This window comes from Asterias amurensis, chromosome 14 (assembly GCF_032118995.1).
Source record: "Asterias amurensis chromosome 14, ASM3211899v1".
Lineage (NCBI taxonomy): Eukaryota > Metazoa > Echinodermata > Asteroidea > Forcipulatida > Asteriidae > Asterias > Asterias amurensis.
Window position 1 is genome coordinate 15,881,025 of NC_092661.1, and position 27,660 is coordinate 15,908,684.

General features: G+C 40.0%; 2 protein-coding genes across 2 annotated transcripts; one reads left to right on the forward strand and one right to left on the reverse strand.

The window, feature by feature from the left end:
- The first annotated feature begins 1,632 nt into the window (after positions 1–1,632).
- On the forward strand, positions 1,633–7,583 carry LOC139946731 (uncharacterized). The gene is made up of 4 exons (XM_071944395.1): positions 1,633–1,852; positions 3,487–3,630; positions 4,330–4,452; positions 5,951–7,583. The coding sequence occupies exons 1-4, from the start codon at positions 1,753–1,755 to the stop codon at positions 6,100–6,102; spliced, it is 519 nt and encodes a 172-aa protein (XP_071800496.1). The 5' UTR covers positions 1,633–1,752; the 3' UTR covers positions 6,103–7,583.
- A 1,981-nt stretch (positions 7,584–9,564) lies between these two features.
- LOC139947476 (sterile alpha motif domain-containing protein 9-like) lies at positions 9,565–27,636 on the reverse strand. Its single transcript, XM_071945399.1, has 8 exons — positions 27,445–27,636; positions 22,521–22,764; positions 21,117–21,291; positions 20,174–20,285; positions 18,986–19,291; positions 18,122–18,487; positions 12,978–17,770; positions 9,565–11,868 (listed from the first exon to the last, which is right to left on the reverse strand). The coding sequence occupies exons 2-8, from the start codon at positions 22,748–22,750 to the stop codon at positions 11,752–11,754; spliced, it is 6,099 nt and encodes a 2,032-aa protein (XP_071801500.1). The 5' UTR covers positions 22,751–22,764; positions 27,445–27,636; the 3' UTR covers positions 9,565–11,751.
- Positions 27,637–27,660: the final 24 nt, after the last annotated feature.

Here is a 27,660-nt window from a genome sequence, read left to right on the forward strand (position 1 = left end):
TGAGCCTTCAATTAATAAAAATTCCAACCCTCTCCTGCGTTTATTGCGCCGATGTATAACTTCTTTCCTTTGCCCCCCCCCCCCCCCCCCACAATTTTTTTTTAATAATAATAATAATAACCATAATAATTTGTTAACAATTAATAACAATAAATAATTCAGTCCTACCACCCCCTCCATTACTCAGTCCTCTTCTAAAGAAACCGAATATTTGTAATAGCAGAATCTTGTTATACAAATTAAACTCCTTTGTGGGACTACATAAAGATAGGTTACCGGTACGTTCATGAACTAAATTGCGAACAGTTTCTTCAAGTCACACCGTTTTTCTTTAAAAAAAATGGCTAACACAAAATATTGGTACAGGTTGTCGGAACATAGGGGTGTCGGAACATAGGGGTGTTTGGGTCATTGGAATATAAGGGTGTCGGAACATAGGGGTGTCGGAATATAGAGGTGTCGGAACATAGGGGTGTCGGAATATAGGTTGAGTTGTCGGAACATAGGGGTGTCGGAACATGCCCAGGTCAAAATTCCAGTTGAACCTAGTTAACTAGGGTCAACTGGTTCAACTGGATAGTGATCAAACTCGTCCATTTTCCATATTAACCAACTGGTTTGGACTAGGTTTAACTGTGTTCAACTAGGTTGAAATTATAAACCAGTTGGTCTCTGTCCATTTTCCATATTAAACCAACTGGTTTTAACTGTGTTTAACTAGTTTATCAACTGGTTTCAACTAGTTCCAGTGAAACCCAGTTTAACTAGGTTCAACTGGAATTTCGACCTGGGCGTAGCCATAAGTTGACTTTTGCATTGTAGCATGAATGAAGGATAGACTCCGTGGTATAGACGACGTGACCTCTGACGTCACACGAAAACCATAACATGATTCGCGCGCATACCGCCGGGCAAAACCGTTGTGTTTTGGCAGCCAGCTAGAAAGTGTACGCCATAGTATACAAATATTGACTGCTTCGAGTGCTATGGTTAAAACTATGACTCCCGAGGTGATCCACGGAGCGTTCTATTTTCCCGAGGCGAAGCCGAGGGAAAATAGAACGCTCCGGGGATCACCGAGGGAGTCATAGTTTTTAACCATTGCACGAGTAAAAGCAGTCAATATTTGTTTTATAACACCCCAAACATTTCTAAAACCTGTATTATTATTATTAAGTTACAGACCTGAATGCTACATTCCACGGACGACGCGAACACAGATTGCAAACACTTTTACCTACTGTGTTGCATGTAGTGTCGGACAATCCGAAATGGTTACAGACTATTAATTTATCATCCTCGTACACGCAACGGACGTCTGGGTACTGCACGCCGTGTGCTAGTCTGTCGGACTAGCGCACGGCGCCATGTGCTAGTCTTCGGACTAGCGCATGGCAAACCGACGCTCTATCACACGGCCGTCGTCTAGCAAAACTAAGACATGTCATGTGACGCGCTCTAAACCAATGAGCAGGCACAATACCTGCAAGGGGTGTTATAAAGCTATATAGCTCTATGGTGTACGCAATCTTACTACGACTACGCAACCCAGTGCCCGGCGAAACATGACGTATACATGTATAGTGTTTTGTCAACAGAGGGCGGTTTAAATGTAAACATAGGTCACATCGTCTATAGAGAAATACAATGGTACTAGTACTACAGCCATATTGTCGCATTGTGATTTAAATCATGCAGTTTCTACAGGTGTAGAGTAGATGGTACTGCTTTGTACTGTACGTATGTACATGTATGCACATCGTTAAACATCTTGCAAAAATGGACGTCGCAACCAGTTTCATTTATGCTGTAGCTGTTACATGCTTGTACAGTGTGTATGGGCAGTTGGAAGGTAATGTTCATTTCTGTTCGTCTGTTGTCGTTGTTGCGTGATTTATCCGGTGCAAGTTAGTACATGTAGCTCCATGGTATGATGGTATGATGGAAACCTGGAATGTGTACATGTCATCAACAAAGCCGATGCCTATCCGCATACAATTTCAAGCTTTTTTTCACAATGGTATCTACACTGGAGAACTCTTCTTCTATCTCCGAGCACTTCAATAATTATTTTGCCAATATTGGCCCAAGCTTAGCCAGTAAAACCCTCCTTGCAACTCCAACTTCATGAGCTATCTCGGTTATCAAAATCCCCACTCAATTATCCTTGCTCCGGTCACCATAGAGGATACTTCAAAACTATAAGGCTCCCCTGTGATACTATAGACCATAGACCATGTACCCTGTGATCCTATAGACCATAGCATTTTGCTTCAAAAACTCGATCATTACGGTATTCGAGGAAGATCCCTAGAGTGGTTTACAAGCTATCTTTCCAAAAGAAAGCAGTATGTCACTGTGGGGGGACACTCATCCACCACCCGGCTCAATTACATGTGGTGTACCACAGGGCTCTGTTCTGGGTTTGCTAAATCCTCGGATGTCCTCTCCTTCATCCTATAATTTGCTGATTACTCTAACTTATTTTGTATGTAAAACTATTTCTAGAAAAATTGGTGTCATCAATCGACTTAAGTTTTATCTCCCTCAGCATATTTTAATTACCTTATTTTACAAAACACTTGTCTTATCTCACTTTAATTATGATATTTTAGCTTGGAGTAATGCGTCTCACTCTGTGTTAAAGGAACACGTTGCCTTGGATCGGACGAGTTGGTCAAAACAAAAGCATTTTTAACCGTTTTTTATATAATGCATATGGTTGAAAAGATGTTTTAAAAGTAGAATACAATGATCCACACAAGTTTGCCTCGAAATTGCGTGGTTTTCCCTTCTACTGTGCGAACTATCACCGTCGGCCATTTATGGGAGTCAAAATTTTGACCCCCATAAATGGCCGACGTGTTAGTCCACGAGGTAAAAGGAAAACCACGCAATTTCGAGGCATGTTTGTGTGGATCATTGTATTCTACTTTTACAACATCTTTCTACCCATATGCATTTTATAAAAAACGGTTACAAACGTTTTTCAAAGACCAACTCGACCGATCCAAGGCAACGTGTTCCTTTAATAGACTGTTCCTTTTATACAAAAGGGCAATTCGTGTTATTAGCAACTCTTCTCAACTTGCTCAAGTGCACACTGAACCCCTATTCACCCAGTACAGATCTCTGAAATTGAATGACATCTATTTTTTTTTTCATCTGGGTATCATGTGATGTGAGCCTATTGTCCGATCATGGGTTTACTGGTCCAAAGCTAGAATCACTGGCCTAGGCTAGACCCAGTAACTAGGGCGCTGTACTGGCGTACTGTAACGACCGACAATGACCGACAACATTTCTTTTAAAAAGGAGTACAGCACCCCAACTACTGGGTCTAGGCCTCGGCCTAATTTTGAGCCCTGAAGGCTACATCATAACACCCCAGAAAAAAAAGATAAAATTAAGAAGTTGCTAAATCAAAACTCTCAGTACATTTTTCAGAAAAAAAGTAGAAGTACGATTTATTGTCTTTCTCCTCAGCTACACCGGCACCTTGTACGTCAGACACGCCATCATATTATGAGCATACTTATCAATGCAATGATGGGAATGGATGTTACGGTGATTATGATAAGTGTAATTCCTATGCTCAATGTGCAGACAAATCAGATGATATGAACTGTGGTAAGTAGGCCCTATCGCCTAATATTGCTGGACCATGAATCGTGTCTTTGTTTGTTTTGTTTTTTTGGTTTTTTTCAAACGCACAGTGACTTCGCGTGAGCGATTTCCCTTGTATAAGCCTAGCAGAGCAAAATGCTAAAAATGTAGGCCCATCAGTTATGTGGGACACAATACTAGGCCACTGTTTGGTTTGGGTGAATTTATCTGTATATATATACACCCAAACCAAAACAGTGCTTTCCTATAGTGTTCAGCATATCTCAAAAGGCTAGTGGAAATTTTAATGTCACATCCCCCTACCCATCAGTTACGATCTTGTAAACTATATAACTACTGTAGGTATTGAACTTAACTTGTTTTTATTCCCTTGATTTTGATTGATTATTACATGTAAATTATTGTAGTGATTCCAGCTTAAAAACTATAGCTAAAGGAAATTAACATGTCACTTTTCCACCACCCATCAGTAACGATTTTGAAAATAATAACTATTTAGGTGTTGAATTAAACTTTGTTTTTATTCGTTGTTTATTATTGATTATTTAGGTTATTGTAGTGATTCCAGCTTAAAAAGCTAGCTAATGGAAATTTACATGTCACTTTTTCCACTTCCCATCAGTATCGATCTTGAAAACTATAACTACTGTAGGTATTGAACTAAACTTTGTTTTTATTCCCTTCTTTATGGTTGATTATTAGATTACTGTAGGGATTCCAGCGGTTTCTTCTGTGTTCAGTCTCGTCAATGTTTGAGTTCGTATAATGTATGTGACGGCGTGCCTGATTGCCTCCATGGTGAAGACGAAGATCTCCCTGAATGTTGTATGTATTCAATCAGTGTATCTATTTTCGAAAACATATCTCTTTTGGGTAGTGGTGGTTCTATAGGGAGAACCGGTGATGGCCCGTAAGAAGAACTAGGTGGTGGTTCTAAGAAGAAACGGTGATGGCTCTTCGAAGAGCTGGTGTTGGTTCTGAGAAGAACTGGTGCTGATCTGAGAAGAGCCGGTGGTCTGAGAAGAACCAGCGGTGGTTCTGAGAAGAACCAGCGGTGGTTCTGAGAAGAGCCAGTGCTGGTTCTGGGAAGAGCCGATGGTGGTTCTCAGAAGAGCCGTTGGTGGTTCTGAGAAGAATCAAATGTGGTTCTGAGAAAAGCAGGTGGTACATGTAGTTCTGAGAATGGTGTTTTTGAGAAGAGCCAGTGGTGTTTCTGGGAAGAACTGGTGGTGGTTCTAAGGGGGAAAAAGGTTTTCTTTCACAGAACTGCTACTACCTCGAAAGAGATTTATGCACGTGGTGTCATGGTGGAATCTCTCACTTGATTGAATTCCCACCGTGCAAAGTGTCAAACCTTATAGTTAAATCTAAACGGTAGGTCTTCAATTTGTGCAAACTTTACCTCGATAAGACCAAACCTTTCATTATTTAAGAACATGTTATTGCAGATTTGTTTGTAGTGTGTAGTCGTCATAATTTATTATTAAAACAATTTTTTAAGACCCCAAAATTTTTCTGATAAACATAATTGGCAATAATGTAAGATGTTTACAGTGAAGTTAAAGGCAGTGGACACTAATGGTGATTACTCAAAATAATAATTAGCATAAAACCTTACTTGGCAGGCAACAAGTAATTGGGAGAGATTTATAGTATTAAACATTGTGAGAAACGGCTCCTTCTGAAGTGACGTAGTTTTCGAGAAAGAAGTAGGTTTCCATGAATATGATTTCGAGACCTCAAAATTCTAAATCTGAGGTCTCGAAATCAAATTCTTGGAAAATTACTTCTTTCTCGAAAACTATGTCACTTCAGAGGGAGCCGTTTCTCACGATGTTTTATACCATCAACCTCTCCCCATTACTTGTTACCAATTAAGGTTTTATGCTAATAAATATCTTGAGTAAATACCAATAGTGTCCACTTCCTTTAACATAGCACCGTGTAATGGTTTACAAGGCGCTGACCAGGAACACTAGTGCAAACCCCCTCTCTTATCGATATGTGCACAGCTGTCGATTTCACCAAACTCTTCCTGACTTAGCATTAATCTTAGAACTAAGGACGAGATCAGTTTCGTATCCAAAGACGTTATGATGCATTGAACCCATCCTAAGTTAGGACGGGTAACTCATCCTAACTCAAGATAGGATTAATCCTGCTAGCGTTTCGTGAATTCGGCGGCTGGTTTTTTTTACACGGGACCAACAGCTTTATTACGAACCGTCCAAAGGACGGTCATCTGTTAGTAGTTGTAATCTTGTAGATATTTTCCTTCTAAAAAAAAGTTTGTTAAACCAAAAGTTGTTTTTGTTTCCTCCAGTCCCCTCTATCTGGATGTATATTAGTGGAGGTCAGCTGGCAGGCCTTCTCATCGGTTTCATCATCTTTATTGTCATTGTCGTCGTCATCGTCGTTGCAGTTAACCAGAATTGCAAGAAACAACCATTCATGCAACTATCCAACACAATTTAGGTTCACACACGTCAACGCACGCATACTAAAGCACAATATTGTACAGTTAGGCCTGCATAGGGTCAATTTCACAAAGAGTAAGGACTTTGGTCTTAACTTAGGACTAGTCCCAGTCCTAAACTCAAAATAAGACTTGTCTCAACTATTTGCAGAAATTTTCATGATATTGGCTTCTGTGTAGGAAGTGACTTGGGTACATAGTGACTTTGGTACGAAGTGACCTTGGCACGAAGTGACCTTGGCACGAAGTGACCTGGGTACAAAATGATCTGGGTTTGATTTCACAAAGATAGTCCTAAGTTAGGACTAGTCGTAGGACTCATTTTGAGTTATTAAAGACTTACGCTAGTCCTAGATACTCTAGATACGACTAGTCTTAACATTTTGTGAAATCTACCCCAGGGTACTAAGAGTGACTATGGTTCGAAGTCACCGACATTCGATTGTGTCAATGCGTTGGTCATTTATAAGACATGTACTGAGAAGAGTGTTTGAGGGTTAGACTCATTTTTCAGCACCTTGTAGAGTTAACAAGATGGAGCGATATCTACTAGTGGTAACCTTGGCATAGACGCAGAGGCAACCCTTGTAATCTTTAATATGTATATTGAAACTTATTAAATAAATAATGCTCGACGGATGCAATCCTACTTTATTATAACAATTTATCATACTAATATTCATCTTTTTATATTTTCATATTCTGTAAAATAGTAGAAATCTTTGCCTGATCCCTTGTATGTGGGCTCTTGGAAGAGCCAGGGGTGGTTCTTAGAAGTGCCGGTGGTGGTTCTTGGAAGATCAGGTGGAGGTCTTGAGAAACTAACTGAATAAATTTTGCTCAAAGGATGAAATCAGCCCATTTGTAAAACCGCCATCTTAAAAAAATACCACAATGCATTTGGAAAACCGAGCATGGACCGTTTCATTGCATTGCATTGTCACAACCCGAGCTTTTGCCAACCAAGGTTTCATTATAATATTCACACTTTGAAACATTTTCAGTACACCGATGTTAGCACTGTATACTCGGTACTTTCCCAAGTTCTGTGAACAAAATCAGGCAGGCATATTACTCGGGTATAGGATTCGAGCCCACGACCTTTGCAGTTCTATGGCAATGTCTTTATCCCCGATGGAAGTTTATTAAACACCTATTTTCAGTACAGTTGTCTTTCGTCCTTACTTCATAATGTTAACTTTTCTCGAAAGGTGGTCACTATAATATTGGCTCCTTCAATTAACATTTTTTACTGTAAGGTTCCCCTGTAATATTGTATATTAAACTTATTGTACTGAATCCGGAGGGCACATTGATGAATAATGTTGTTTGAGAAATGTTGTTATTTGCCTGTATAATTATGGTGGAAGGGATCTATCGGTACTAACAAGTGTACAAGTTTGGTTAAACTTGGTTTTAATGTGTTTTCGCAGCAATATTTTTTTTGTGAGATTAAAATTTATTGTTTTTTTAAATTGTATTTCACTTGGTGTTTTGTATGTTCAGAATAATTGATCGTTTAACGTTTGCTCTGTATGTACCGGTACTTATAAAACAATGGTGTGCTGAGAAGCAGCTACTTGGGTAGACTTGTGGACAAGTCGTATGGTCCCACGCGGTGAGATAGTCGAGTTGTGGCGGTGCTCTTATCTCGCGAGATCACTGCTCTCGCGCGAACTGCTGGTTGACGACTTCTACTCCCCATCAACTGGTGCTACTGCCCACTGGTGCTACTAGTGCTACTTCTACTCCCCAATAAATGGCACCGTAGTCGTGAGAGCAGTAAAGTCTCGCGTCGCGGGGCCAGCAGTCTCGCGAGAATACCGCAGGAATCGCGGGGAGATTCGGAATAGAGTCGGAAAGCTATCACCACGACAGACATTCAACGACTTGCCCTGGGCCCAATTTCATGGCTCTGCTTACCGCCGAATTCTGCGCTTACGATCATGATTCCCTGCGTACGTGCAAGCGCCAAATTTCTGCGCTAGCCTTGTAAGCCTAGAATGACTAGTAACGGGGAGTACGCACGCGCAGAAGCCAAAATTCGCCGCTAACCCGTGAAATCCCTGCTTCTGTAAGCGCCGATTCTGTGCTTACGGTAAGCAGAGCCATGAAATTGGGCCCAGGTAAATTTCCATTGTTTATGTCCTGAAAGTCTCCCATTGTATTAAACCGAAACTGAGAGATAAGAAAAAACCACAAGTAAAACACAATATTTATGTACAATGCCAATATAAAGCGAAAATAAGTAGTCTTCAATTTTATTGCTTTAACTTTTCGTATAGTTTTCGAAGAAAAGGAGACAAGTTGCAAAACAATGTAGTATTTTTGTCTTTCTATAATCCTCTATTTACTTGCTCTAGTGGGTTGTAAAGAACATGGAGCTATGAATGTCCCATTTTTGTTTATTAGGCCAGAAATGTTGCTGTGCAGATTTGTTTGTTTCTTATTCTTATTTATAACACCCCTTGCAAGTATTCTGCCTGCTCATTGGTTTAGAGCGCGTCACATGACATGTCTTAGTTTTGCTAGACGACGGCCGTGTGATAGTGCGTCGGTTTGCCATGCGCTAGTCCGAAGACTAGCACACGGCGCCGTGCGCTAGTCCGACAGACTAGCACACGGCGTGCAGTACCCAGACGTCCGTTGCGTGTACGAGGATGATAAAATAATAGTCTGTAACCATTTCGGATTGCACGACACTATATCATGCAACACAGTCAGTAAAAGTGTTTGCAATCTGTATTCGCGTCGTCCGTGGATTGTAGCATTCAGGTGTGTAACTTAATAATAATAGTACAGTATTTAGAAATGTTTGGGGTGTTATAAAACAAATATTGACTGCTTTTACTCGTGCAATGGTTAAAAACTATGACTCCCGAGGTGATCCCCGGAGCGTTCTTTTTTCGATGTTGTGCTATTAGATAAGACGAAGAAGATGTGTCATCTCATTGACATAGCTGTGCCAGGTGATATAAGGGTAGCTTCGAAGGAGATGGAAAAGATCGAGAAGTACCAGGACCTGGCTAGGGAACTTCGTAAGATTTGGCAGGTAAAGGTAAAAGTAGTCCCCGTGGTGGTTGGGGCACTTGGCACCATTCCCAAAGCACTGGGGAAACATCTAGATGAAATAGGGACAAATGTGAGGGTAGATCTGTTACAGAAGGCAGCGCTTTTGGGAACAGCGAGGATCCTGAGAAAGACTCTTGAGATCTAAGGCTACGGGACGTAGCCCGACTCGAGGAGTTACCAGCACAAAGGAATATGACATCTTTCTTTTGCATGCTGTGATAAAATGAAATAATAATAATAATAAAAATAAAAATAAAAATAAAAATAAAAATAAAAATAATAATAATAATAATAATAATAATAATAATAATAATAATAATAATAATAATAATAATAATAATAATAATAATAATAATAATAATAATAATAATAATAATAATAATAATAATAATAATAATAATAATAATAATAAGACATTTGTAAAGCGCCTAATGCAAAAGCCTCTAAGCGCATTAAAGAAACAATAAAATAAACAATTAGAGAAAGATACAAGATACAAATAGGCAAACTACAAAAAAGAAGCTTTAAACAAATGAGTTTTCAACAAGGACTTAAAACATTGTAAAGTATTAGCTTGGCGAATATGCACAGGAAGACTATTCCAAAGAAACGGTGCGGCGTAAGAAAAAGATCTGTGGCCATTTTGATGCTAACAATTGTTTTGAGAAATTAACAATAGTCAAATGTATCCATGGAGGAAGAAATAGCTTTTGAGAATAACGCTAAGATCCGCCACCCAGTGACGCTCATGGCACTTCTACATTATTTATGGAACATATAAAAACAAACTGGGAGACAAACTTTTTAAAACTAAATTAAATCACTCAGTAAAAAAAAGGGGGGGTCAGCAACCGGCTGACCGTTTACGTAATAATTAATTAGTGATATAGAATCATGGATGAGATGCCATGGTTAAACACTGAATATTGGTGTCACTATATTAAATCAATCGTAAATAAAACTTTAATACAAATGCAAATGAGCAAAGTAAATAATAATAACCAAAAGTATATGTGCTAGCTATCTTCAAAAACAAGCTGAAAGATCAAGTATAAACACTATGCACGAAGAAGTTTAGAAAATGGGAAAGGGTCACAAGGTATATATGAGCCGAACTATAGAATAGAAAACACGCATTTAAACTTCAAAATATACATGTATACGTAGTTTACCAAATATACCATCCAGAAACGGAACATATCAGGCTTAAAAATCATAATCATCTAATCATTTCAACTGTTTGCCTTTTCACAAAGATATAGTCGGGGGAATGTTATCTAAAAGTCGTTATAAAACGAGTGGACCGATCTTGAAACTACCGTGACATCACGACCCGTGATGATATCTCATTGTCTTCGGGTGCTGAAGTTCTGGAGCTATATAATAAATGTAGTGGGAGAGCTTTCAACTGTTTTTGAGGTTTACGTTTAGGCCAATCAATGGGATTTCCGATTCGACGAGGACAGTTCTGATGGGTCTACAAGGACGAAGTCCACACAAAGCTCTAGAACGTTTGATTCAAAATCTACTGAGGATAATAATATAATCATGCCCACAAACCAGGACTTAGTGTATTTTAGGAAACTATTGTCTCAGAACACGGTACAGAAATGAACCAATATTTAGGGATAACAAAAGCAAACACCAACATTATTAAGGTTTGCGGTAACGTAATTAATGATAATCTCCAAATGAGTAGTGTTGGTTCAGAAAAGAACCGCGTTTCAACTCGACGTTCGATCAGAATGCAGTGATGATCGTTTATTTATATATTATTACCTTGATGACCCCACACTAACTGCCGCCCTCTCTTACCTCGTGATTGGGAAACAGTAAACTTAAAGGAGCTAAATTAATTTAAAGAGCCAAACTTGCACACGTAAAATACAGTAACAACAATAATAGTTGCACATACTCCGAAATATTTAACTAAGTGTTCGCATAAGGCACTTGGGGTGACACTGGAATGAAAATTAGTCTGCATGATCCCTTTTATAAATTGAGAATACAAACTATCGGTGTCATTGTATATACAAAGAACCTGACATGATGGCTTTGATGATGGCCTTGTTGCAGGAGAGTTTTGAGGGCTTAATCTCAACATTTTTGGCAACACAAGCTGTGCCTTTCTTCAAACAGCGCACACGCTTGCTTTTGAAAGATAACAGTATTAGTAGAGAAGAACATTGAGCAGCTGGTAGGGCAAATGTTGTGATCAAACAATACGTGATATACAACACATCTGTGAACATTTGAGTTTACACCGTTGTGTGAGTCTAGAATAATAGTTAAAAAAACATTCATAGTTTTTAGCATACTATCGAAACCATCCGTTACGTTTTGGAGGATTTCCAGGTAAAGATGTTTTCGAGTATGCTATTTGCATGGGGAATTTACAGAAGAAAGGATTCTAGTACAAACTTTGTAATCAGATAAGCTTTCATTGAACAATGATGTTGTTTGTTCTTACCGATTCTGTATATTACCTAAGAGTTTACCAAATTATTTACAGTGGAATTATGTCCATCTTCAACGAGGATGAGGGCCAGGAGACCATCTTGAGGCTCGACTCACGTTTAAAATGCATCGTCTTCAAACGAGTCCTCCAACTTTACTAAAGCTTCATTCAGATCCGCTTGCGTTTTCGTCAAATTACGAAGGATTTCCTCTCTTTTCCGTTTGGTTTCTTCAGTCTGTTTTGAAAAAGAAAAATCGAAGTAAGTTTTACTGATATCACTTTATAACCAGAATGTACTTTGGTCATAATTCGCAAGAGAATAATGAAAGGAAAACACCCTCGCTGCATTACTTAATCATGTGATTTCAGATGCATAAACAAAAGGCTTCAGCCGAGTCTTTTAATATTTTGGGTGAGAAATTACCACATTCTAAAAACCTACGTTTTCAGAGGAAGCCGTTTCTCACAATGTTTCGCACCCTCAACACTTGCTCATTACCAAAGAAGTTTTTGTGTACATGTGTGTAAACAATTATTTTGAGTACATACCAATAGTGTCCATGTGTCTTAAAAGGAACACGTTGCCTTGGATCGGTCGAGTTGGTCCTTGAAAAGCGTTCTGTAACCGTTTGTTATAAAATCGGTATGGTTAGAAAGATGTTGTAAAAGTAGAATACAATGATCTACACAAATATGCCTCAAAATTGCGTGGTTTTCTGGTTACCTCGTCGACTAACACGGTCGGTCATTTATTGGAGTCAAATTTTTGACTCCCATAAATGGCCGACCGTGTTAGTTCGCGACGTAAAAGGAAAACCGTGCAATTTTCAGTGATACTTGTGTGGATCATTATATTCTACTTTTAAAACATCTTTCTAACCACCAGCATTTCATAACAAACGGTTTTAAACGCTTTTAATAGACCAAATCGTCCGATCCAAGGCAACGTGTTCCTTTAAAAACAACTTTAAAAACCCATTTCTCATATTGAGAGGCCACATTGTTATGGATAAAAGTATTTTCCCATCTGCTGGTGTCTGTAAACAATTCTCAGATGGCCTCACTCTTTTGCTCATCATCTTTTAAAGTGTGCGAACAGTGTGCTGAGAACCGCACTGCATGTCGTATGGTAATTCAAAATGACAGTTTTCCTAAAGAAATGTGACGCCAGTGAGAAGCGTTTATCCTAACTTATAATGTTAGCATCGTTCTTGCATTCGCCCTTAAAGGTCTACCATCAAAAAGACAGAAGGAAATATTGGGCACGATGATTTCATAGACTTTATAACAGCAAGCAAAATAAGTTGTGGCAAGTTCTCGTTTAGGATTGTTACATGTATTTACCTTGATTCCCTGCTTGTCCAATGTCTGTAACTCCATATGCAAGTCCTGGCGTTTTCTCTCCAGCTTGCTGATGCCCAACGAGTCCGATTTTCCAGACCGTCTTGACGATTGATCTGACAGAATGTGTTTCGGATAGGCTTCGTGAAAACGCAGTACGGTATCTTCATGTTCATGTCTCTTGTTTTTTGTGGTGACATCATAAGCGACTGGTCCGACCCAGCTAAACCCTAGATAAAATTCCACCTTCTCTTGGCTGGGAGTGCGTTTCGTATACGGCACGGCTAGCTTGATTTGTATATCCTCCCCTTTGGGTGACCGGTAGACTAGGTACATGGGACTTATAAGGACACCCTTCAGACGGAGCAACCTTTTCCTGACAAAATCCGAATGCCAAAATGTGCCGTCTTTATCGTGTTTGTCAAGTTTGTGTTGAGCTGCATGCGGCAATTCACTGATGTGAACGAACACCCTCAGATCTTTACCTTGACCAAGGAAGAAGTATGTCCGAGGTTTCATGTTATATTTTGCATGGCGTTTCACTCGCTCTTGGCCTTCGTTGTCTCCACGCTTTGTCAATTCAAAAGAATAGTAAGACAAGTCGTTCCTATCTTTTCTCTCTGATTCGACGCCCTCCAATGGCCATAAGAACATCATCATGAAGAACGGAGGGTAGAAATTGCCATCTCGGTCTCTTTCCTTAAAAAGGGGTCGAACGAACTTCTGATACACATCGTCAGCTTTCATTATCGGCTTACCCATCGAAGACAGAGCCAGATGAACAAGAATCTGAGTTTTCAAATCAAAAAAACTGTAATCACTTGAATTCTGCCCTAACAGTTGAAGAGCTTGTAGCAGAGTGTTATCGTTCTTTGCTCGAGCTAGGTCAAAGATATCACGGAACTGGTCACACTTTAATTGTTTGACTTTGAAACGGCGCTCATCCAATACATTGGTGGGAACCGGGTATCTATAATTACCCGACAGTGAGTCTGCAAAGTATTTCTCATACAGACTTGTGTACTTTCTCAGGTACTCCTTCACTTCATCCAGTGTCCTTTTAGCCACCTGTGCATGCGAACCGTCTTTGTAATAGGTAGTTATGTCATCCATCAAGTTCAGAACATATTCTATTCGGTTCTTAAGCTTGTCAAGTGTGGATTCAAGCTCTGGACTCAAATCAGGTTTGGAGTGTTGGGTTTTGCCTCCATGGGTTCTCAGTGGTTCCACACACGTGTAAATAACCTTCAGCAGTCTGAAAGCTACGTCAACCACAGCATACAAACCTGTGTATTCCGTTTGCATCTTCTCTTTGGATACCTCGTAAGAATTACGGAAGACCTTCATAGCTTCGAATGACTTAGATGTGAAATCACGGCAAAGGCCATCTTCCATGACCTGGTGTTCATCTAAGAATGGCTGCGAGAGCTTTGTCAAGTATTTCTTAAGGATTCTTCCCTTGGTATCCCAAAAGTAAGCATTCTTTAAATCCAGATTCAACGCTTTATCAGCATAAGTGCTTGCTTTACCAAACTCTGACTCTTTGAGATACAATCTAGCAACCTGTTGCGCAACAAAGGGATCATCGAGTATTTCAAACCCGAGTTTGAGTATATCAATCGCTGCTTGTGATTTGTGAGAGAGTATAATAGCTTCAATGAGATCAGAAAAGTCCGTCTTGGCTTCGTTTGACAGCTTGGTTCTTCGGATGAGAAGGTCATGGGTTGTTTTAAAGAGGTTTTGTAGACTGTATGACTTGGACTTCAGTAACTCACTCTTTAAAAACTCTACAGTGACGTCAAACCGGGATTGATTCCCGTTCTGCTGCATAATTTGACCCAGAACCTCTTCTGCTATGTTTTTATGGAAAATTTTTATTCCGTTGTTCTGCCTTAACACCATGATATTGAATGATGGGGAAACCATTTTTTCCCAGGGCTGCCGGGGCGACGAGATATGATGAGATCTGCCTCCCAGTCGCATTAAGGGAGAGTTTTTACCCATCATTGAGTCACAGCAAGAGATTGGTATTACAGAGTCAGGTCTATAGGAATTCAGGAATGCGCAGTATTTGATGAGCAAAAGTTCGTCATTCTTGACATCAAGAAGTATCCGCGAGACAACATTTTTTATATAGTCCGTGTTGAATTCTTCCTTCATGACCATGAAAGCTAGGAGATTATCTGGCTTAAACTCCCCAGTCTGTAACATCTTTTCCTTGTCTTCCAATTCAGTATACTTTCGCTGAAACCACGCCTTTTCACTTGGGTCCAGTTTATGATACAACGCAACCTCGAGACTGGACTTGTCTTGGGTAATTTTGAAGGACATCACACTTCGTTTGCAGTGGAGAAGAACACAAACAGCACCGTGTCCCACGTCTATGCCCTTGGACACTTCCTCAAGTTCTGCTATCAGATCGGTAAGCTCCATATCATCTAGGTTTTCAACAAGTACACAAATGGGAGGAATCTCCTCTGCATCTCGGTTTTCATAACCATATCGTCGAACCTCCATTACTTGGTTGACAGTGCTGTTGGTAACCTTGTTGATTACGATGCAACGGTGTTCTCTGTGCAGTCCCCAAAACACATGGCGAGCCAAGGTACTACCGCCTGCACCAGGTTCATGTAACAAGGTCACTGTGACAATTTTACTGTCATTGAACTTACGACTGTTCAATGGTTTAATCATCTTTTGCAAGAGTTCGCCAAACCCTTTTCTTTTCAGGACATGCCCGCAGCCTCCGCCGATCAATTTATCGCCCAGGGCAAAGTTCCACCAGTCAACCTTTTCTCCATGGTAAAAACTTAACTCCTTTCGTTGTGCGAATTTCTCGTAGCCTGGGTTTGATTCGTCCATGTCTGTATTTTCACATTCGTTCTTGTAGATGACTGTTATGTCATTCCATTCTTCTCTTTGTTTGTCGGAGAGGAAACAGGATGGTCGACCTCCTGGGCAAGGTAGCTCGTGGTCCATAGTTTGGTGTATGCCTTCCATTCGCATCATGATACGGTTCATATCTTCCCAGGTCAAACCCACGACACTTATCTGGTTGATTTCTTCTTCAGAGAACCATCTACTCACACCACTTACAAACTTGGCGTATGATTTTGGATCCTCAGCAATGCACGTGATGTTCTGCAAGCCTTGAAAGGAAGATGAGATCTTCCTGAAAGTGTCGCAGATAATATCAATCTCATCATCCGAGAGTATAAGGAACAATAGGACGGCACGGCCTTTAGGTATTACTGACGGTTTTGAGAAGAAAGTGATACACGCCTCGACGTCTCTGCTACGTTCTCTGTTCCAGTCCTGTAGATTCATTCGAGGAGTTGCAAGACTAGGGTCGTCTTCCCGTCCATTCGTAAAAATCCAGAGTGTTTTTTCAGGAAATTCGATTCTGCTTGTCAACTCTACATCCGACTCAACGTCTTTAAACAACTCGGGTTGCTGTAATGTGACCATCCGCTCGTCGTGGTAAAGTTTACAAAGGCCATTCACCAGGGATTTGGAATTAAAGTCCAGCACAGTTACCCATTTAATACCATTGATAAAACCAAACTGTTGAGCAATTGAGGCTTGTTCCAAATCAGTTTTTTCAGATGGCATAACGGACTCTGGCGGTTTATTTACAATGAGCACTGGATAGAAGGACTTATCTAGTTCACCGTGTTCATCACCTGTAAGTAGTTTACGAAGCCTGGGCTCTTCGGCATGCGATTCTTTGGACTGCAGTCTCATCGGCCTGTGTGGTGGCATCTTCTGCTTGCTGAAGGGAACCACAGGAGCCACATCTTTACTTGTGGATGTCTTGCTTGCTTCAATAAGTGAAACTATTGCAGCCGAGGAACCTTCAGCTCCACTCTCATCATGAATCTGACCAATTTGCTTCTTAACATCGGTTTCTTTGTCTGAAGTAGATGAAGATGCTGTCTCCTTACTTCTCTTTAATACCTCCGGAGAGATTTCAGTAGTTTTGCAGTCTGATTGAACAGGAATTGAACTCGGGGTTTGTGCTGAATGCCCTTCTTCCAATGCAAGCTCATCTTGACTTGTTGTGGGATGCTGGAGGCTGGGATTGATCGGTGTTGTACTCTTTCGATCGCTGGATATGGGTTGTTGCTTTTGTTTCAATGGGGTGACTCGCTGCTTTGGCCGGACCGATGGTTGGGATTTTTTCTCAGCTTCGTCAAGCGATGTTGGTTTGCAATGTCCAACAGGTTTTGTAGTGGGACAAGTTTTTCCAGCATCAACTTGCTTCGTGACAGAAGAGCTCTCACTGTGTTTGGATGACGGTTCAATGTGTTTATCTTTGAATTTGGGAGTTTGTGGATGCGTGGTCGAGGGAGGATTAAACACCTGTGTACTTTCGCTGTGCATTGAATGAGTCTTCTTATTTGGTTTATCACGTTGAGTGTCTGTTTCATCTTTGGATGTACCATCGGTGGCTCTTATCGTGACATCAGTAGTCTGGAGAGGGAGCCCTTTACCCTTTTGACCTGATTCGTCTCTGTCCACCTTCGTGACTTCTATGTATTTTTCAGGCTGTCTGTTAACGGATTTCAACCAGTCTTCTTTACCGTTTGAGATCAGACGAGACCCTATTTTGTCCAAGTTGAAATCTTCCATTAACTGGTCCCGTGTGTAACTCAGCAAGGCCCTGCCATCAAATCCTTCATGGTAAAGTTGTTCAACAGAGTGCTTCTTTACTCTAATAATATCCAGAAGCCAGTGTTTCACTTGGCCTGCCGTCCAATCTGCCATACGCTCAGGTAACTTCTCCTCGATTGATTCTGAAATTAGATTCAAAACAGTCACTCAAACTCAAGTTTCATGGTGTGAATATGATCATTCGGAGCCCCCTCCCCAATCACGATTTTTTTTTTTTGGGGGGGGGGGGGGTGGGGGTGGGGGGGGGGGGTTAGCCAATTGGTCTCCACAGCAAATGGTCATTTCTAGGGCCAATTTCATAGAGCTGCTTTAGCAGCAAACGTTGCTTAGAAAACTTCCTGCTAAGCAAAAATAGGATACAAATCATTAATGGGACATGTGGAATACCACACGTGGGAACGCAGTTGATCATCTCAATGACAATATTTTGTTAGCTTGAATGACCAAAAAACCCGGAAATGTTGCCTACTCACCAAACCATTCGCATCCCTTTCTGTAATCACTCTCCATCATCGTCACTTTGAGAGTAATATCGTTCTTGGTCTCCGATTCCATCAGTTCATCTGTGATGAGAATTTCTGTGAGTCTTTTGGCGAGCTCTCCAGACTGGTACATAGCCCAGAGCTTATCCAGACCTTCTCGGCTGGTTACTTGAGCAATCAATTTGACCGATCCAGGCACAATGTCTGCTAGCTGAGCTGAGACTGTGCGGAGGAAGTTCCTCAGTCCGATCATCACTTTGTAATCATTGAACAGTGCTTGTAACATGTCAAGTAGGTGATCAGTCAGTGCTTTATCTATCTCGCCGTGTCTTTGTACATCAGCTGTTATCGGAATACCTGACAAAAAATTATATTGAAACGGCTATGAGACAGCAGATAATATGTATTTTGTTTCTGTTTGCGTAGTTTATTACTACGCTGTTTCTGGAACACACATTTTCCTCTCTTCCCTGAACAACTGAGGGCGCTGTCGAAATGATGTCACTTCATGGAGGCACTTGTTTCATCCGATAAACTGTTAAACCTCAAAAATTGCTTGTAAAACGAAATTGTGACAAAAAAATTATCTGGTTTAATGTCATGAACTGACACACAAACAAATCACTGAAGAAAGAAAAAAAAGTATACAATAAAATATCATAAATTCTGTGCATATTTTGTACATAAACTAATTACAACAATGAGATCCTGCAGGACATGACATCACTATTTGCTCAAGAAAATCTAAAATCTCCTGAAAATGGCAAAACAGAAAATTGAAAATAGAATGAAATTGGACACTAAGGGTGCACCTCCACGTATTGCATAACAAAACTCATAGACCTTCTAACTTACCGAAATTATAAGTGTTACCCGAACTCGGTCCAATTGTACAGACACTTTTATTAAAGTTGAGATTGAATACTGGTTGTTGGTGATATTTGCTTGCTGGAGGAGAAGGGCTGGATTGTGGAACACTTTCAGCTGAGGAGGCCCCGCTTGGTGTATCTTCTTGTGCCGTTGGCTCAGACTGACAATTAACACTGTCAGCCGAGGCAGCTCCAGATGGAGGTTCTTCTTGCCGTGGCGACATCTCAGACTGACCACCATGAACTTTCTCACCTTGTCGTGGTGGCGTCGGCTCAGCCTTTTTCTGCCCTCCTGTTCACAGGGGAAATTTAGAGTGAGAATTGGTTCACCACGGTAAAAACCAACCCACATAAAAGTCTATATAACACATATTCCGCAAACAAGGCGTTGTATGTAACGATCTCAAACTGTACACTGTGTATAGGAGTGGCCCCGTCCTCATATTATGGGAAGCAAAGGCCGGCAGCTGCCTGAACTTTAACTGCGCAGTGATTGGACGAATTGACACGCGCATTTGTTGTTGTATAACATTGTATAACAAAATGTATAAGATAAGATTATCCAGGTGCTCTGCTGGCAGGATGCGTTGTTACCCTTTCTAGCAGCAACGCAGACAGTAGTAAAATATACTGAAGTGAGTGAGTGAGTGATTGAACAAGTTGTTGTTCTTGAAGAATGAATAAATCAGTGTTTCATATTGAACAGGATTTGAGTTAGTTTGTTTTCTGTCTGGGTTTGTCTGCAGAGCAAACACACAGGCAGTACACATCAGCATGCATGTTCATGTAACTCGCACACATTTTGCGAGTTTGGCAGCAACCTATAGGCCTCCGTTAACCTCGCAACATGGTAATCATTCACATCTTGCTGAGACAACGAAGCAAACAACAACGAAAACACGTCAACCCTCTGTAGTGTATGCAGACTCAGTGATCTATTTATAGAGTATGATGTCATAGTTTAACGCGAGATCTCGTGGTACGAGAGCTCTGTAGTTTTGCTTTGTTTTATAACCACGTGAATAGAACCAGAGTATGGACGCACGTTACACTCGTTTCCTTGTCTGTTTATTACCTATTTTGACGACGTACGAACACAACACCATCAAACAAACATAAACAGCAAAAACAAAATCCCAAACGTTAATTAAAAACACAGGCTTATAGACCTTACCTGATTTAGGCCTACGTTTCCTACAACCGCCCATCAAACCGGGAACGAGTTGCAGCTCCAAGTTTGCATCACACTCTAAGCCATGGTCCTCCAGTGACAGTGCATCACAAAGCTTTATTGGAAAGAGGAACAAAATGAGAGCAAGACATGAACGTTGGAAAACCAAAAACCTATAAAACAACAATTAATTATGTGGTTGGCGGTGTGTGGGTGTTAACGGATTTGGGTACTTTTTGTATGGACACAAAACACAATGCCACAAATTTACATCAAACTCACGCAGTTTGAAGAAAATGTATGGTAGAAAGATTTCCTTATATTTGCTGAGGTACGTGCTGTAGTTTGTTAGAAATGAGTAAAACAAGTCACGAAAATAATATCGTTTCTGGAGACGAAAATTAGTTTAGCGTGTAAAACGTAATTTCGTGACTCATTTCTCTAAAACTACAGCACCTCAGCAATTTTATGTTACGCTTTCTACTATCTTTATCTTCAAACGGTGTGAGTTTAATGTAAAATATGTTGACATTGTGTTTTGTGTTACAAAAAGTACCCAAATCCTTTAAAGGCGATGGACACGTTTATTATATCAAAGACCAGTATTCTCACTTGGTGTATACCAACATGTGCATAAAATAACAAGTGAAAATTTAGGCTCAATAGTCAATTGCAAGAGAATAATGAAAGGATAAACACCTTTGTTGCATATACGGATGCATAATAAAAAGGCTTCAGCTGATGAAGTATAGAGTGAGAAATTACCTCTTTCAAAAAAAAAACTACGTTCCTTCAGATCAGAGGGGGCCGTTTTTCACAATGTTTTATGCTATCAACAGTTCCCCATTGCTTGTTACGCAAAAAGTTAAAGCTAGCAATTATTTTGAGTAATTAGTTGTCAAGTGTAGATACGCAAGAGAAACAGAAAGAAATGAGGTGCATTTACCAGTAGACCCTTCATGGTGTAAAGATACTGCTTCTCCAGTGGAATTCCTGATTTTTCTTGCAGTATTCCTTTCAGGTTGCATATTGATGTGGATGCCAATAGCCGTAGACTGATAGTTTTTGCGACTGAGCTACGAACAAAAATCTGGATTTTCTGATCTGTACTTGGTCCGGATCTAGAAAGGACATTGAATTGCAATAAAACGATTCATCGTTATAATCAGTGACTATAGAATTGAACGAATAATACAATGCTGTTGGCAATTCTACAAGCGTAGGCCTAACAGTGCGCTGGGGAGAATGGGTTAAAACCCGCCGTGCGCTTTCGTTTTCTGAAACAACGTCAAACTTTACAAACTTAGCTTCACTCATGGCCCTTTTGGCCATAAATGTATATATTTTTTAAAAGACGCAGTGTTGTTGTTGTTGTTGTTGTTGTTGTTGTTGTTGTTTTTTTTTTGTTTTTTTTACTTTTCGAAAGTCAAATATAAGCTGTCGTGTCTTATAGGCCTACGCAGGACATTAGGGAATTATATCTGCTCGTCTAAGTAGTGTTCATAGGTTTTGGAGGTACGTCGGCCGGTCGACCACGTAGCTACACCCACAATTTCCATACACGACTAATGTTGCACAAGGTTCCTTTATTGTAAGTCATTTATTTACAGGGTGAATATTCATGCATCGGCTTCTGCGATGACGAAACACCTTGCAATATCAAAGGCGAATGAATAAACTGTGTGATTGTGACATACCGAGTGAAACAAAGAGTTCCAAAAACAGCCAACTTGAGTGTAGACAGTCTGCACCTTTTTTTAACAGAGGGAACTCTTTGTGTTACTTGATACGTCACAATCACACTGTACATGTATATTCATTTGCCTTTAAATAGCGCGGGTAAGCGTACCAGGTGTTTCGTCATCGCAGAGTCCGATGCATGAGTCCTTGTCAATGATTCACAATAATTAAAGGAACATTGTGCAACTTTCGCCGTGTATGTAAATTGTGGGTGGAGCTACCCATGGAGAGCTGTTCATTGGCTGTGACGTGTTCGACCGGCCGACGTACCTCCAAAACCTATGAACACTAGTACCTCTTATTGTATGTGGAGATTTTTTTTCGTACACTTTTGTGGGAGGTAGAGGATAATTAAAAGTGTATGGTTTGTGCGCTAGTGACAATGTTGATAAGACCCCCTAATTCAAGTGTGGTGTGAGCGACAGATGCCAAAAATTAATTTATTAGAAATGAAATTTCAGATATAATTTCAACACTAAATGAACAGTTACATTTTTTTTCATAGAGTTCGTTTTCTTTCTTCTGCACAGTTTTAGGACATAATATGTCCACTGCTTGTACAATGTTTAATTGATTAGACAACAAAATACGGATCCTTGAAGTTATTTACCTCGACACGTGTTTCTTAGGTTGACTTCCGGTGCGTTTTACTTCACAGTTGGCTTGTTGTGATTTGACGACTGTTGGAAATGCAGAGAGAAACGCCATTTTCCTGGATGCCCTAATCTTGCTCTTGCTGGGAGCGATCTGTGCCATAGAATGATTGCAATCAAACCTGGCAGCATCCATTGCTTCATTCCAGTCTTCTAATGTCTTGAGTGGTTTCAAGATGCCGTCCATGGTGGCTAAAGTTCCTGTAAGGATCGATCGTAAAGGGGACAGAAATGTCAACCATGAATCGATACAGTGGCCCTTTGCAAATTCAGGCCTGAAACTTTACGGAGGCAAACGAAAGCGATTTCCTCCATATGCCCCTGGTCACTGACGTGCCTTTGAAATGATGCAGTAAAACAAATACGATTTCCTCATAGGATTTAAAGTGTTTAAACAGAAATGATTTAAATGTGAATACACTTCTCCTATACACTTCTCCTATTAAAGGAACACATTGCCTTGGATCGGTCGAGTTGGTCTTTGGAAAGCGTTTGCAACCGTTTTTTATAAAATGCATATGGCTGGAATGATCTTGTAAAAGTAGAATACAATGATCCACACAAACATGCCTCAAAATTGCGTGGTTTTCCTTTTACCTCGTCGACTAACACGTCGGCCATTTATGGGGGTCAAAATTTTGACTCCCATAAATGGCCGAACGTGTTAGTTCGCACAGTAGAAGGAAAACCACGCAATTTCGAGGCAAACTTGTGTAGATCATTGTATTCTACTTTTAAAACATCTTTCTAACCATATGCATTATATAAAAACGGTTACAAACGCTTTTGTTTTGACCAACTCGTCCGATCCAAGGCAACGTTTCCTTTAACATATTATGTGCTTTTCAGAAAGATTCGCAAAAAGCACTGTAATGTCGTCACTCATGTTACGTCATGTTATGTTTGAACTCCGTTTTGTCATATAGCCATAGATGCCTTCAACGGCAGTAGTGTTTCTAGTTTTTTTAAACTTTAAGGTTGGGCCAACTTTTGTTATCAATAACTGCAACAGAGTGTACATGATCAAAATATAAACTACATTTAACAATTTACATTTAATTTATCAAGAAAGAAACTATCAATAAGCCAATCAGCAACCGTTATACGTTTTTCGCTCGAGCAGCTGTTAAAATACATACATAAAACTGTAGAAGTTTGAGATCGATTAGTTATCTGGGTCACAAGAAAATAGTGCAAAAACCGATTACACATTGCATGGCATCGAGTACATAAAACGTTCATTGAGCGATAAACTCCAACCGGATATTAGTTTTAATTATTTCTCGTCAAATATTACATTTCAGACAGAAATAATTATTTCGGGATTTCGTTCTACTATATCATCGTTAGACCGTGTAGGTTTTATGTAAATCTGTAAATGTTTATGTTCTGCAAATAAACATCTAAACATAAAAAAACACCAAATCCAGAATCACATAGCCTATGTTTTGTGGATCCATGATGACGACTTTTGGGTACAATATTTATATGATTTACTCGAGGCAAACTTCGTGTAAAGACCTGAAGCGATCTTCGGCTGATCTTTGGACTTTCTAATCACTCTAATACAAAGGAACGTAACGTTCCCATGCCATGAGGTACTGCGCAACATTTGTATTTTAAATAAGGGGGCCTGGAAGCGCCATCTAACTTTTTGAGAGATATCCTTTGTGCGATTTACTGCAAGATGATAGGATAATAATTCACGTACTATGACTCGACAACAAACCGATTATAATGTCTCGGGATGTCAACGTGTTGGTGAAGTGTTAGGATCAACGTTACAACCTCGTTCCCACCGTATGTCTGTAGCCATGCAGCCTCTGTCTTTTCTGCAGATTATTTTCTTGGTAAATATGCCACCAGTGTGTCCAACCTAGTTCCTCCTATCAGAATTTTGAGATTGAAACCAGACTTTCTGCTTCTTCTCACCCGTATACTCAATTGAATTGCTGAGATGAAGAACAGCTTAGGCCTACGCCTAAAGGGACCATTTCAACAGCTTTTTTTTCCACGTATACTGCATCTATTTTGGAACTCCTTGGTTGGTGCATGTTTCCCGCCATCTTACAATCTATGTGACTGTTTTAAGAGGAATATCAACTCCTACCTTCGGCTCCCTTGAGTTCTTTTCACACTAAATAATTTTTCTTCTTGTAGCCCTATACCAAGAGTGGCTTTTAGCCTAATTTTTGGGGCGGACTTGCATTAAACACACATTTTTAATTACATTAAATGTTGAACAAGTGTCGTCGACGTAGTAGTTTTACCTCGCGATGACAACATCCTAAAATTAGAATGAATTGTCTTTCAAAGATATTTTTCTTGGATTCTTGACAGTATTTTTTCCAGAATGTTTTCAGCCCATGATGAAATATCTCTGGAAGTCGACAATTTCCAGAGATCTGATGTGATCTTCCAGACATCTTCTTTATTGATGTGTTGTTTCAGTTTTGGTTTTACGAGTTCTTCATTTTGCCTTGTATTGTACTTTGGTCGTTGTTTTGTCGAGATCGAATAAAGAGCAATAATCTTTTTTTTTGGATGTTGTATGATCCTGAGCTAAATCATCTCAGCCTCTCGTCACCTTACGTTTATGTTTGGGTTTGCGTGTTTCGACAGATCGCCTAACATCACATTATCGGTGTCCCAGGGAATTATGTCCCACTGAGATTTTGGTCCCCATACCGAAAATTAACGTGGGCTTGTGATGAGGATGATTCAAAAGAGGGCGCTATCCCAAAACAATTGTACACAGTTTGACATTATAATTATGCCGATGGTGGGGGGAGGGGGACCACAGAATCTCGACTGCCACACCGGACGGCCACTCCAAGGTGGGGGTTATACACATGCAAACAAACAAACAAACAAACAAGTGAATTTAACATCGCAAAGTTTTTACTGAGTGTGCTAATTTCGAATTGTGCTTTTATATTTTTGTTTATCCTGCGAAAGACTCGTATAAAATCTGAATAACACCAAGCCTCATAGAGATTAAATTGTACAGGTCTGGTGGTTTATACCCGCTGTTGTGTCGGGTCTCTCTTTAACGTATACAACAAATTATACTCTGACCCCGACGGTGCCAACTCACGACAACAACATAGCATAATAACAGGCCTGCCACAACACACACTGACGACGGAGCAACCTTTGAACAACCTGGAAATTCCCATGTCACGCAATAGGCTTACTAACATTACACATTAACTTCCGTGTATCACTCCGCCATAATGTCACCAATGTGTAACATTTCGTATCACCAGTTTTCGTATTGAATAAAAAAAAATAAAAAAAATAAAAAACAGCAAACAAACAAACAAACAAACAGACAACAAACAAAATATTGTTATATTTTTTAATAGTCGACTATCCCGATCGGTGGTCAGAAGAAAACGTCCATTTAGATCATACAGGAATTCCACCATTCAACCAGTGTAAGAATTATTCGGCCTTTGTGGTGTTCATTTACGTGCAGAAGTTATTTTCTGCCCCTCCTTACCAAACCACTGTCCCCTGTTAATGACACCCCTCAAGATGAGGTGTCGCATGGTCCAGCTTAGGGTATCGTGCCAATGAGGCTAATATCACTACCATGCGTCTTGTGTGTTCTATGTCACGCGCCAAGTTTGCTTGAAGATAAATACGTTATCACACGCGCGCTCGTGGAAATACGGAAAATATAGCGCGTCTGCGTCCCATATCCAACTCGGCCTTCGGCCTCGTTGGATATGGGACGCAGAAGCGCTATATTTTTCCGTATTCCACTCGCGCTTGTGTGATAACTTATAATGTTACAATGCATGTGCTGACAACGGGCTTCGCACTGCAGGCGGTTTTAAACACAGCTTTTGAGAACTATATCGAAGATAAGTTTTCCGGCCAATTTCAACAATTTAAGCATTTAAAGACACTGGACACTATTGGTAATTGTCAAAGACCAGTTATCTTACTCGGTGTATCTTAACATATAAAATAACAAACCTGTGAAAATTGTAGCTCAACTGGTCGTCGAAGTTGGGAGATAATAATGAAAGAAAAACACCCTGTCACACGAAGTTGTGTGCGTTTAGATGGTGGATTTCGAGACCTCGAATTCTAAATCGGAGGTTTCGAAATCAAATTCGTGGAAAATTACTTCTTTCTCGAAAACTTCAGAGGGAGCCGTTTCTCACAATGTTTTATGCTATCAACCTCTCCCCACTCGTCACTAAGTAAGGTTTTTAATATGCTAATAATTATTTTGAGTAATTACCAATAGTGTCCGATCCACTGCCTTTAAATTAACATCCGGCTCATTTGAAAATGAATCAGCTTTCACAGTCAAAGGAAGTTTAGCATTCACTGGTAAAATAAGACCATCCAATTTTATAGGAAGAATTATACAGAAATCTATTTAAATAGCGCGAGGCTGGACCATGTGTTTCTAAAGGCAGTATAAATTTTACCTGAAGCATGGTGAAATTGTAGTTTTGAATGCCTGTAATTAAGTGAATAAGAGTAACCGAAAAACTGAATGAGAAGAACGAATTAATTTGCACAAAAACGTAATTAAATGAAATCACCAATAGTACCCCAAAAAAGAAAAACTATAGTTTGAATGAACTATAGGGAAACGTTTGCGTGAATTTGATTGCGCGAAATCAGCCAGGAACATTTTTTATTCTGCACTACGAAATAATTGCCATTGTCGTTTAATAGTGATTGTCAATGGGACATTGTTTTAAATCGAATAAAAACAGAGAACCCTTGTAAACAATTTACAAATAAAACAATTTCTGAGGATGGCATTTCTAAAGGGCCCCCCAAAAATGCGGCCGGATAAGGGAAGACCTATGAAGCAATGGTATACATGATTATAGTGACTGCATTACTCACATGCATGGGTGTGTAGGCAAATCATGAACACCGAACTAGGAGCTGAAATAAACACAATCATCTATCGGCAGTTTTCCCTTCCAAGTTTCTGGTTAAAGACGGTACTTTTTGAAGAGAAATCAATCATATATGACTATTACTACCTACAGCTTCAGTCAATTTGCGATATAGTAGGTCAGACCACAATGGGGTTGAGTGTAATTTTTCAGAGCTAAC

Excerpts from the sequence above, each read along its gene's own strand:
- LOC139946731 (XM_071944395.1), top strand. The coding sequence starts at position 1,753 with ATGCACATCGTTAAACATCTTGCAAAAATGGACGTCGCAACCAGTTTC. Across the intron at positions 1,853-3,486 it reads TGTGTATGGGCAGTTGGAAG|CTACACCGGCACCTTGTACG; the intron begins GTAATGTTCATT and ends CTTTCTCCTCAG. Across the intron at positions 4,453-5,950 it reads CGAAGATCTCCCTGAATGTT|TCCCCTCTATCTGGATGTAT; the intron begins GTATGTATTCAA and ends TGTTTCCTCCAG.
- LOC139947476 (XM_071945399.1), bottom strand. The coding sequence starts at position 22,750 with ATGGACGGCATCTTGAAACCACTCAAGACATTAGAAGACTGGAATGAA. Across the intron at positions 18,488-18,985 it reads GGGTAACACTTATAATTTCG|GTATTCCGATAACAGCTGAT; the intron begins GTAAGTTAGAAG and ends ATTTTTTGTCAG. Across the intron at positions 17,771-18,121 it reads AAAGGGATGCGAATGGTTTG|AATCAATCGAGGAGAAGTTA; the intron begins GTGAGTAGGCAA and ends ATCTAATTTCAG.